Genomic DNA, 12,616 nt, shown 5'->3' on the forward strand with positions numbered 1-12,616 from the left:
CAGTGGAGGACAAGATGGGCCCAAGGCCCGTCATTTTGAGACGTCAGGCCCTGAGGGGCGTGAGGAGACCCTCAGACCTGCAGGAGAAGAGGAGACGCACACACAGAACGGCGGGAAACCGGATCTCCGGTCCTCTCGACTGCAACCCTAGAAGCCACAGCACCAGCCAGGTGTCACGACGCCAAGGCAGTGAGAGAAAGCGATTTCAAATCTAGAACCCGACACCCAGCCAATCTTCGATTACACGCGACTGGAACGGAGACGTTTCCAGCAGACACGTCTCAGCGTGTGGGCCTCCCACGCGCCCTTGTCGGGAACCTGCTGGAGGACGGTGACGAGGGCCCAGACTAGGAAAGGTGAGGACACGGGGTTAAGGAAGAGCATTCGCTGGGGGAAGGAGTGAGTGAAGGGGACGAACCCCAGGTCAAGGCTATGAAACAGACCTACAGGATAAACGTCCCAACTGGAAAGATGTGGCCCCCCAAAATAAAAAGCAAATAATAACACAAATTAATAATTCTAGAGAAATGATGTTTTAGAAGAAAGGACCTATAACCACAGTTTACTGCTTAAGTATTTGAGTCAGACACTGAAAAATGGGAAAAAGGGATCAATACACAAAAAAAGCAGTAAAAGCTTACTATTTAGAAACAGGAAACTGGCAGAGAAAATCGGGAGCCTGGTCTGAGGAGGAGCGGAGAACGATGTCTGTTTTAGTAAGCGCTACTGCACTAGCAGGACTTTGTAACCTGCAGGCGCATGCTACTGATAAAAGTTAAACAACTCTTCCAGTTAAACAGTGAGGCTGAAACAGGCAGAGGTGGAGGAAACGGAACCACAGAGAAAGAGAGAAAGAGCACGCCGGTAAGGATCGCCACACTCACCATCTCTCTGGCTATTTCCAGGGCTTCCTGCAGGCCGTACAGCCTGCCACAGACCAGGTAGATTCCATTGGCCCAGAGAATACAACCCTCATGGACCCAAAATTCGTTGCTGTCAAGAGGTAGTTCAGGGATTTGTAACTCCAGCTCGGGGCCACCTTCTGAAGTGGTGGGCATGGAGGGCTTTGAGTCCAAAACAGTCTTTTCGCTGCTGCCCTCCGTGGTGGCTTTTTTACAGGGGAGGCCCCGGGCCAGGGACCGAGGGCCGCCGCCGCCACAGTCTTCTGAGCGGTGTCGCCGCTTAAACCGGGGGTGGGCAGCCAGGCTCCTCTGCTCCTTCTGCTGCTGCTGCTCCTCCTCCTCCTCCTCCTCAGTGTCCGTCTTGGAGCCGTTGGAAGCGCTTTTGTGCCGTACCTTAACTTTGCTCTGCATTTCTGTGGCCCTCTTTGGAGGGGGGTTCTTCGGGAGGGTGGCTGCATAATCTTGGGGATAAAAGGGTCCAAAGAGGTCACCCATGTTCCGGTAGCTGGCCCACTTGCCGCACAGACAGCAGACCAGGTGCCCCATCACAGAAGACTCTGTCACCACAGGTCCCTGCAGCATGAAGGACGAGGCTGGGAGCACCTTGCTCTCGGTGCTGCTGGGCGGCGGGGTCAGGGACCTCTGCCCCTTCCGCCCCCTCACCAATTTGGTCTGTTCTTCTTCAGCGTTGATGATTGTACAAACGGCTCCAAGTTCACACTTATTTACTACGTGGATGTAAGGGAAGAAAGACTTGTTCTTGGCATCGCTTTTATCCAGCGGCTGGGTGGCATACTTCAGTTTGATCTCGGGTTCTTGGGGTTCTACGATGGGAACTGCCTGTTTGGTTTTCCGCTTCCTTGGCTGTGCCCCAGGCTTCCTCCTCTCCCTCCTTTGCCTCTGCTTTTTTGGCTTTGGCTCTCCATCTGCAGAACCTTCTGGTACGTGGGGGGGCTGAGGGGGCGGAGGCGGTGGCTGCTGCTGTTTCTTTTGCTTATTCACACTACCAATGGGTCTCCCCTTCTTCTTTCCTGAAGGGAAATACCCCTTCGGGGGGAAGCCCTCCTGTTTGGGGGAAATGGTCACTGCATCGGTCTCCTTCTCTTCAGCCCTAGGGTCCGCCCCAGGGGCCAGCCCGCCCGCTGCAGGCGCGCTCTTGGAGTCGGGGAAGAGCAGAGGCGCCGCCCCGCCCAAGGGGCCGTCTGGTCTCCCTTGGCTACCCCCAGGCTTCTGTGAGGTGGCGGAAGTCATGGCACCAGGGAGTTCCTTTCCGGCTGTCACCGCGTCTGGGTGCGTCTCGGTCTTCACTTTGTCGTCCCCGCTGCCACGCCACTCCTCTGCAGACCGTGCAAGAGGCTTTTCTACGGTCAGCTCCTGGTTTGCTGGACAGACGAGGTCAGACACCCCCTCACCTTTTCTCTTCTCCAGCTCGGCATCCTGAACAGCCACACCCCCGCCTTCGGGAGGGCCACTCTTCAAAGACAGTATGTCATCCAGGGTAACCGTGTCCCCCCCGGCCTCTGCGCTGTTCGAGGACGCACTCCTCCTAATGTTCGGGGATGTGATCTTCTGGACGATAGCTTCCAACTTCAACCCCCGTCCTTTGCGCGGGGGCAGTATTTTGGTCTTAGCGGGGCTTGTGAGGGTAACAGCAGGGCAGTTTCTACTGTCTGAACTTGGAAGGTCCTTGGAGGATTCCCTCTTAGGGATGGACTTGAAGTCCTGGCTGTGAGCGAGATGGGCATAGGAATTGTACGCTTTATCAGCACCTTCTTTGGGCGGGTGAAGGAGGCGCCCCTTGTCTTCAGTGCCGCTGTTCTTCGAGTCCTGTGACTGTCTCTTGCTGGGGATGGGCGAGATGAAGGAGCGGACGCGCCTCCTCATGATGAGGGGGTTCTGAGACGAGTGGTCGTCTTGGCCGGGAAGCCTCAGCATGACGCTGCCAGGCTTGGATGATTGCGTGGGCTCCGCCAGGCCGTGGCCGTCGGTCTCGTGGGGTGGGCCGTACCTTTTCTGGTTGGACATTCCTGCAGGGCCGCTGCTTTTGGCTGGAGAAGTCTGCCGAGAAAGATCCCAGCAAGATTCCTGTTGTAGCTTCTGGGAGCCATGCTTCAATTCGATGCCTTTGTTAGACAGACCATCACTGGGCATGAGGCAGCGCCCACCCTCCTGACCGCTGGGGTCGTGGTAAGTCCCCATCGGCGGGCCATACATCATCCCATCCTTGTCGTTCTTCAGGGGGCTCCGCACTCTGTCTAGGAACTGCTGCTGCCTTGGGCTCTTCCGGGCCCCCTCCTGCCTGTGCTGGGCCGCCGCGATCACTCCCTGAGCAGAGCCGCTGCTCCAGTCTTTATACTCCTCCTGCTGCTGTTGGTACATCTGCCTCTTGTAGTGGAGCTGCGAGTTCAAACCTGCACTGGGGTCCCCGTAAGCGTGAGCCCGGGTGTTCGCGTGATACGCGGAGGCTAGGCTTTCCGAGTTGGGAGCAAAGGGAGCGTGTAACGAACTCCTGTTGGACCTCTCTGAGAAGGTCATGTGTGGGTTCATGTGATGAGGGTCTCCCCCCGGACCCCTGCTCCTCCCAGGAGACATCTTCAATTTTTCTGAAAAGTCATGATACTGAGAAGGGGACCGGCCCCTCATGCCGTCCCGACCCCCCACTCGGCCAGGGACCCGCCGCATGGGCACAGGTCTGCTGTCTTGCGGGCCGTAGTCTGAGAGGGAGTCATGCGCGGCGACTCCGGGGCTGGCGTTGCCTCGGTAGGACTCGTGCTTGATGCTGGCAGGGTGGCAGTGGTCTCCAGACTTCTTGTTGTTGAAACTAGCTTGGGATTTGGACTGCTCAAAGTCTTCCTCTTTTATCTGCCCACTCTGGGATTTCAGCTTTGTTTCCATGGACACCAAGCCACCTGGAAGAATGACTGACTGGCTCAAACTTGGATTGAGACGTTCATTCCTCCCGAGTCTGGTGTCGGCACCCATGTGTCCCAGCGAGTGAGCCCCTGGGTCCCTGACGATCTGTCTTAGTGGAGAAATATCACAGATCACTGATCTTCTTTCAGAGAGGGAACCCCCGGGCTCATGGGCTGATGACTGAGGCTCTATTTCAAACTTGCGGGGAATCGGATAGTCAGCCAGATTGATCTGTTTCATTTCGGGGGCGGTGCTGCTGGGTTTCCTCTCCCAGGGGCCCCAGTGCGGGCTTTCCAATAGGGACCCGATGCTTTTGTTCAGAAGGCCCCTGCTGGCTAGTTCATTGGTTTGGCTAATTAAGACATTAGGCCGCGTGGCTCCTTCCAGGCCCCCAGCCATGCCCTGATGCTCCTGAGCACTCCGGGGGTACCTCCGGTCAGGGTGGTGGTGGTAGCCCTGCAGCACTTCCTGGAGGAGGCTGGGGAACTTCTCATTTCTACCCTTCCGCTCCCCGTGGCCAGTGAAATCCCCCTTGTCTTGTCCTGCAGGGTACTGAGGAAAGCCTCCGACACTTCTTGACATGGTCGGCCCGAAGCTTTCTTTGTAACTGTAGCGCAGGCTTCCGGGAGACTTGTTGGGCTCGGTTCTGCCTATGAAGCCGGGGCCCGCTGCAGGGTGCCCGCTCTGGCCGTTGCCCTCTCCGTTGTGGTTGGAGTTGTTATCCCCGCCCTTGTTTCCCTTTCCGCCTCCTGCCGGAGGCTCTGGCTGTGGAAGTGACGTGTGACTGGTTTCCTTAGCCCCACCGGTGCTGGGTGGCCTCTGAGAGGCTGCAGGGTCCTCCTCCTGGGAGCCTTTATCTTGTCCTCCAGGCTTTTCTGCCCGAGTTGTCATGGCTTCCCGGGAGACAATCACTCCAACGGTCTTCTCATTGACTTTTGGGTTGTCCTCAGATGATGATGGCGTGTCCTTAGCACCTGGCGAGGCCGCCTCTTCTCTGGCTGCCGGACTGGCACTGAGCCTGGGGGCTTCATTCTGAGCACCCTGTGCTGGGGAGGAGCCGGCTTTCTCCGAGGCTCCACCCTTGTAGGTGGTGTCGGAGCTGGTGCTCTGGCCGCTCAGCTGCCTCACCCTCTCGCCCTGATCCTCAGAACTGCTGGAGCAGGCTCCATCCAGTGACTCTGCCATTGGGGACTTCAGTTGTTCTTCAGGCTGGGAGGAGCCTTCCGAGTTTGTGCAGCTGTCTGCTTTCTTAGAGGAGGAGGAGGGCCTTTTGGAGGTTTTCTTCTGAGGTGTCAGGGCATCGGAAAGTAGCATGTGCTGAACAGTATTAGGAAGATTGGCCACTTGAGTACTCAGGGCACTCAGACTACTCAACCCGGGATCCGTCAGTCGCTTTTCTGGCACGCCTTCTAGTCCAAACCCTTTGAAGCCTGCAGTGTGAGAATTAGGACTGGGCATCATCGACGGGGTTGGGCTAAGCTGAGGCATTAACTGTAAGATTCTGTTTCTGGAGCCCATGGGCACACTGCCTTGCCCACACTGGAGATTCTCCCCACTCTGCATTAGAGGAGACGGGGTCGAGCTACAGCTTGGAGACTGAACCACAGAGGCAGCTGGGGAGGGGTTAGAAATGGGGCTGAAGTTCTGGTGGAACTGCATTGGGGACCTCACAGGAACTTCGGGCTGGTTGTACTGCCCCACCTGGCTCTGCAGTGGCAGCTTGCTGGCAGCGTTGGTGTACTGCATCACGTGCTGCGGGGCGTGCTGCTGCTGCTGAGGCTGCTGCTGCTGAGGCTGCTGCTGCTGCTGCGGCTGTTGCTGCGGCTGCCCCTGCTGGGTCCCTTGTGGAATCTTTGCCTGTTCAAAATTTTTCATGGATTGAGGCTGATAGCTATAATTTGATTGTGTTCCATAAGCCTGTGCGTTAGAACCCACATTATGCCCTTCATACTGGGATCCCGCATTCACACTGTAACTGCCGTCATAGCTCTGCCCAGACTGGCTGAAACGCTGTGGTGATGGGAAGGAGGAAGAGGAGGAGGAGGCAGCAGAAGACTGGTAGTGCTGGCCAAACTGACCCACTCGTAACTGGTAACCAGCGGCAGAGGATGGCAGAGCCGAGGGCCGCTGCATCGGCTGCAGATGGGATGAACCAGACGCCGGCTGGCCGGCGGCCTGTGGCAGAGGCTGATGGGACTGGTAAAGCTGTTGTCTCAGCTGCTGGACTTGCTGCTGCTGCTGCTGGCTGGAAGCCTGCTGCTGGTACTGAGCACTCCCCGGGGAGAAAGGCCCCGAGTAGTCCTGCTGATAGTGAGACACACCACCGAGGCCAGAGTGCTGTGCTTGAAACTGGCCCACATGACCCTCACTCCCATACTGATTGCCAAAGCTGCTCCCCTGGGGGGGTCCATAGCTCTGCACAGGCCCGGAAGGCCTTCGCTGAGGAGGCTGCGGGGTGCCTGTCGCCACGGGATCTTTGTTGCCTGCCATGTAGTAGAAGTCTCCAGCCTCTTTCCTGAAACCCTGGTAGCCTTGGTGGCCAGAGGCCTCGCTGGCCATCGCTGCTGCAGCCGCTGCCGCCCCTCGCCGTCCACCGCCACTGCTGCCGCTGCTGCCACCGGCACCGCCGCCTGCGCCCCCAAAACTCTGGAACATCTGGGCCTGGCGAGGGCTGAAGTCTTCTAGCCGGGATGAGCTGTGTACCTCCTGTGGGTAGCTCTGCTGGTTTCCGTGGTAACTGCTTTGCTCCCGAAAGGACTGCATGCTGTTCAGCAGCACAGCAGCGGGCCAGCAGCCCTCCTGGAAACGGGAGAAAAGAAAGGCTATATGAGACTTGCGCCCCCCCAGCATAAATAAAGTCAAGTCTAGATGATGGAGGAGATATAATTCAGATGCCCAGGTGAAAATGACTGTCTGAATTTCATCTCCCTTTATTTCTTATCCCACCCATCTCTGAAAACGCAATGTGCAGAGAAGTGGCCTGAAGAGCGAGGCAGGAGCTCTCCGCTCCTCCGGTTTGACGGACAGCCACGCCTTCCTGTGCAGCGCCAGCCACCACCCCGAGACACGACGGTGAAGGTCAAAGTGAAAGGGTTTGGCCGTATTGGGAGCCTGGTCACCAGGGCTGCTTTTAACTCTGGCAAAATGGGATATTATCGCCATTAACAACCCTCCATTGACCTCAACTACACGGTCTACATGCCCCAGTATGATTCTACTCATGGCAAGTTCAAAGGCACGGTCAAGGCTGAGAACAGAAAACCTGACATCACCGGAAGCCCATCTCCATCTCCCAGGAGCGAGATCCCACCACCACCAAATGGGCTGGTGCTGAGTATGCTGCCGAGTTCACTGGTGGCTTTACCACCGTGGAGAAGGGTGGAGCCAAGAGGGTCATCACCTCCGCCCCTTCTGCGGATGCCCCCATGTCTGTGATGGCTGTGAGCCATGACAAGTATGACAGCTCCCTGAAGACTGTCACAATGCCTTCTGCTCCGTCCACTGCTTGGCCTTTCTGGCCAAGGTCATCCCTGACATGCTGGAGGGTCTCACGACCCTTTCACTGCCACCTGGAAGACCATGGATGGCGCCTCTGGGAAGCTGTGGTGTGATGGCCGAGGGTCTGCCCAGAACATAATTCTTGTTCTACTGCTGCTGCCAAGGCTGTGGGCAAGGTCATCCCTGAGCTGAACGAGAGGCTCACTGGCATGACCTTCTGTGTCCCCACCCCCAGTGTATCAGTTGTGGACCTGACCTGCCGCCTGGAGAAAGCTGCCAAATACAGTGACATTAAGAAGGCAGTGGCCATGGATTCCACCACCAAGTGTGATGATTCTTGGGGAGAGGGGTGGGTGGAGGTGGAGGAGGCTGTGGGGGGATAAATGATAATGAAAAAAATACAGAAGAAGGTAGTGAGTGCAGCAGGCATCAGCAGGCCCCCCCGAGGGCATCCTGGGACACATCGAGGAGGAGGCTGTCTCCTGCGACTCGGACAGTGACGCCCACTCCTCCACCTTCGATGCTGGGGCTGGCACTGCTTTCAGTGACCCCTTTGTCAAGCTCGTTTCCCGGTATGACAATGAATTTGGCTACAGCCACGTGGCGGTGGAGCACATGACCTCAGGGAGAAAGAGACCCCTGGACCCCCAGCCCCGGTGAGGACAAGAGGCACCGGGCAGCCGGGCAGTCCTCGCCCCACGCCGACCCCGCAGCATACTGAGAATCTCCTGACCCCTGCAGTTCCACCCCAGACCCCCTGAAGAAAGGGAGGGGCGTAGGGACCCCTACCTTGCCATGCAGCATCAGTCAGGTTCACTGTGCCCCCCTCCCCAGAAAGAGTGAGGCAGGAGTCTACGGTAGTATGAAAAGAAACTCTCTGGGTAAAAACAAATTCAATGCAGTAAAAACTTCATTATCAAGTAAATGAGTACCACCCTCCAATTCAATTAGATAAAAATATAGGACTATATTATTACTCTCAATAAAAAAACAAAACAGTAATTTAAAGATATTTTCCAGTTATGGTGTGGCATGAGAAAACACTTTTGCCCTGGCTGGTATCACTTAGTGGATCGAGCGCTGGACCACAATCCAAAAGATCGCCGGTGTGATTCCTGGTCAGGGCACATGCCTGGGGTGTGGGCCAGGTCCTCAGCTGAGGGTCTGTGAGATGCAACTGATTTTACCTCTAAAAATAAGTAATAAAATCTTTTTAAAAAACCACTTTCATTTATTTGCTTTCATGTTATTAGACTGGTCACTGAAGCAAGAGTCTCAAAAAATGATGACACAGTCACTCCAGTGGCTGCCCCCTCCCCAAATTTGAGAAAGGGACAGGCCTGAGAATGGAATTCAGTCCCTTCCATCCACATGCACGACAGTGCAGGTTTGCTGTAGTTGCCAACCCCCTGTGATGACTGGCGACTCGGCCTACCACCGCAGGGCAGGGGCCCCTCACTGCAGCCAGCCACACAGACTGAAGGGCTACTCCTCCCCGGCACACAACTGTGTCCAGGGCGCCCCCTCACCCAGCCGTCGGAGCCCAGGTGACGAAGAGCTGGGCAGCGCGAGCCGAAGAGCAGCAACCGTTCTCGCAGTTTCCTTCTGGAGGTCTGCAAGAAGTTCTAGCACCTCTGACCCCTACGCAGTTTTTTATTTGGCAATTCAGTATTCCCAGAGTAATTACTGGTGATTACTAGGAAACAGGGGATTGAAATAGTCACTTTGGAGGACAGCAAGAGAGAGGAAAATAAAAATTCATCAAGCCAAGGACCTACACTGCCCCTGAGGTCATCTGACTGGGCCAGCCCTTTGCACTACCTTTGCGAATGTACTTAGCATGGGATGTAAAGCTCTTTTTAAACAGTTAATCCAGAGCTGACTTTATTTTGTCCTTTGCCTGGGCCTGTCTCCTTGTCTCGGAGTCGGAGATGAACAAGACTAGGCTAAACTGCTCCAAATGACTTTAATATCAATCATTTAAAAAAGAAGTTACGGGACACAAAAGTTAGGACAAAGTCTTTCTACAATGGCTCTGAAGCTAGTTTCTTAGTTTCCTCTCAGGGGGAGCTGGAAATGGAGCTATTGGCAGGAAAAGTGGGTGAGGCTTTAAAACGGTAAGTTGGGCTCCTCATGGCCACGCCCTGCAGCGGCTCCGACCCCACTCCGAGCGCAGCTGGGCCAGCTGGGCCGGGAGGCCCCTCTCCGGCCCCATTACCTCTCGGCTCTCTCCGCCTACCCTGCTCTGCATTACTCCCGCCGTTCCGGGGCTCCGGGTGGGCCACTGCCATTTCTGCACCGGAACTTGGTTCTCGCCCGCACCGCTCTTCACAGCCACACACACAGCTCGTCCCTCTCACTTCCTTCTAGTCTCCAGGCAAATGCCGCCTGACTAATAAGGCCTTCCTCCGCCACTCTACTAAAAAGACCTTCACCTCGGCTTTCCCAAACGCCCTCCCCCACCTCACTCCCCCTCAGCACTTATTCCCAGCGGGCATGATATGCCACTTGTGCACTGTCTCTCTCTTTTCCACTAGAATGTACATTTCTTAAAGGGCAGGGACTTCGAGCCTTGCTGCAATCCTCCTGTCACCGAGACAGTAAACAACAGCACACGGCAGGCCCTCTGTGAACCAGTAAATGGTACAAGAACTAGGCCTCAGAGAACTAGGCTAGAACTTAATATAAATAGAACACGATCAGCCTAAAAGCAGAGCTAAAGATGCTGGAGACCCTGCCTGTCAAGTTTCTCCAGGTCCAGTTTCAAGGGAAAAGCCCCCAACTTGGATCAACACAAGAGGCATGGGAAGACCTCAGAAAACAAACACGGACCAGGGCTGAGGATGGCCAGTCACTCCACACCCCAGGAGCTTGACCTACTCCTTCCTGAAATATCTGAGGTCTAAAATAGCTAGACAAGGGGCTACTACTTTGGCATTAAGTTTGGTATATCATCACATGACCCCAAATCACCTTTAAACATTGAAATAACCTCGGAGTCTAAAGGAAACCGCCCCTCACCCTCTCCAACATGCCTCTGCAGCAGACTATCTTCTGTGTTTCGACGAACCTGCTGGGCAACACCACCAGCCGCCGGAGTGCCCCCTGCAGTGCTCGATTTCACGTGCGAACCCAACCAGTGATGCGCAGACACTGACACCCTCACCCCACAGACGAGGGAAAGCGAGCACAGGGTTCACTCAGCCCCCTCGGGCCAAGTTCCTAACACTACACGACCCAGTGGGTGAGTGGCAGCCAGGGACAGCTGGCACTTGGCCTGTCAGAGGGTGGCCTTGAAAGTGGATGGCCGCCCACAACCTCCCCCTCCCTCCCCCTCACAAGGGCGCCCGTCCCCATTACTTCTAGGGCCGTCCAGAACGGCTCCGTCCCGTCTGTGGTACGCTCCTGCTCCAGCTCTCAAGGGCCGGTGGCCTCTACATGGGTTAAGGCCAACAAAAAGACCAAACCCGGCAGTTTAATGGACAGCGTCCTAGAGAGAGAGTTGCTCCGTAAGTACATGTTGTTTAATTAATCCTTCAGTAACTGAAATCAGGCTTCTGAAAAAGCAAGGGCATAAATAACGTTGTCACTTGCCCCAAGCTCTTCCTGAACAGGAGCCCCAAGAGCTGAGGACCAGCAAGTCTGACGTCAGCACGCCCCGCATCTGGCTGTCCCCGGCTCCTGAGAAAGCCCGAGCTCCAGAGAGGCAGACTTTCGGGTACAACCCCTTCGAAGGCCTGTCCTCAGCCCTGCGCCCCCCGCCGTTACAGTGCTGGTTTCCGGACTACAGTAGTGATCTTCAACCTTTTCCACCTCGTGGCACACATAAACTCACCACCGAAATTCTGCAGCGCGCCAAAGAATGTGTTTTTTGCCAACCTGACAAAATAAGTATAATTTTGAGTCATGCACGCCGGACAACGATTGTGCTGCTGAGCCTCATTATTTATTTATTTACTTACTTATTGAAAAGATTTTATTTATTTATTTTTAGGGGGGGGGAGGGGAGGAAGGAGAGAAACACTGAGCAGCTGGCTGCCTCTCGCATGCCCCCTAACCAGGAACTGAACTGGAGACCTTTCAGTTTGCGGGGCAATACCCAGCCCACTGAGCTACACTGGCTCATTTTTTAAAGGTTTTATTTACTTACTTTTAGAAAGAGAGGGAGAGAAACATCGACATGTGAGAGAAACATGGATCAGCTGCCTCTTGCATACCCTCAACTGCAGACCTGGCCGGCAAACCATGCATGTGGCCTGACTGGGAATCAAACCTGTGACCTCTTGGTTTGCAGGCTGGTGCTCAGTCCACTAAGCCACACCAACCAGGACAGGGTTCATTTTTTTAACTTGATAATCTACGGGAAAAGAAGTCAGTGACCCTTAGTAAACAGTCAGGTACTGCGTGTTTTAAAAATTCTTGCCCTGGCTGGGTGGTAGCTCAGTTGCTGGAGTGTCACCCTGACACGCCACTGTTGTGGGTTGGATCCTCAGTCAGGGCACATACAAGCACCAGCCAATGAAGGTATCAATAAGTAGAACAACAACTCGCTGTTTCTCTCTCTCTCATCCCTTTCCCCCCTCTCTAAAATCATTAAGTTTTAAAAATACTTCTTTAATAATTTTTAAAGAATTAAAAATTCTTGCAGCACACTTGCTGGAAATTGCTAGACTAGATGAAAAAGAATTCATAACCAAGTATCTCCTGCAGGGTGCACTAAATATTCTTAGTGCACATGAAGTATCTAGCACCAGAAAGTGGGTGCAAGTCCGTATTTTTAGGAGCCCCAAGTAAAGCAATGAGAAAACCAAGTACACCAGCAACTGAAAAAGCAAGCCCAGAGTCACTGTAATTTTCACATAAGCTTTAACATAAAATAATCTGAGATGTCATTCCCATACTATCGCATTACTTAAAAAGTAAAGCATCAGTGTGATCAGCTTTAAAGCACCACGAATGAACACAGTGGTCATTAAGAAAATGTGGCACTCCGAAGGAAGCAGGTCCCCATAAGGAGTCTGTATACACACTCCGCAAAAGAGGTTCACCGATGCACCTGCCTCCCCGACTCCTCCTTGCCCTGGCTTTCCCGCTGCTGGTTTTCTCACGTTTTCCTAACTCTCTTGAGTGGTTTCAGGACGCCTCTGGAGGTGCGCCAGTGAGTGGGGTCCGGAACTCAGTGCCTTACACATTCAATGGCCCCGAGTCCCCACGCCAGCAGCCCCGCTCTCCACCCCAGCACGGGGCGACAGCCTTGTCGTCTGTAGGAAACTGGGGTGGGGGGGGGGAAGCTCCCTTTGTCC

At 54.8% G+C, this 12,616-nt stretch overlaps 1 protein-coding gene across 3 annotated transcripts in view; it reads right to left on the reverse strand.

Moving 5' to 3' along the window:
• Nucleotides 1–12,616, reverse strand: part of TCF20 (transcription factor 20) — a 98,475-nt gene that overhangs the window by 37,312 nt on the left and 48,547 nt on the right. For 2 of the 3 annotated variants that reach the window (XM_028531651.2, XM_028531653.2), the window contains exon 1: nucleotides 885–7,055. In XM_028531651.2, the coding sequence (XP_028387452.2) occupies nucleotides 885–6,665 (5,781 nt within the window). In that variant the 5' untranslated portion in view covers nucleotides 6,666–7,055. Of the gene's footprint in view, nucleotides 1–884; nucleotides 7,056–12,616 lie in introns of those variants that run through there. The other variant, XM_036019700.1, reaches the window with a different exon arrangement.

The sequence above is a fragment of the Phyllostomus discolor genome, chromosome 2, assembly GCF_004126475.2.
Source record: "Phyllostomus discolor isolate MPI-MPIP mPhyDis1 chromosome 2, mPhyDis1.pri.v3, whole genome shotgun sequence".
Taxonomy (NCBI): Eukaryota; Metazoa; Chordata; class Mammalia; order Chiroptera; family Phyllostomidae; genus Phyllostomus; species Phyllostomus discolor.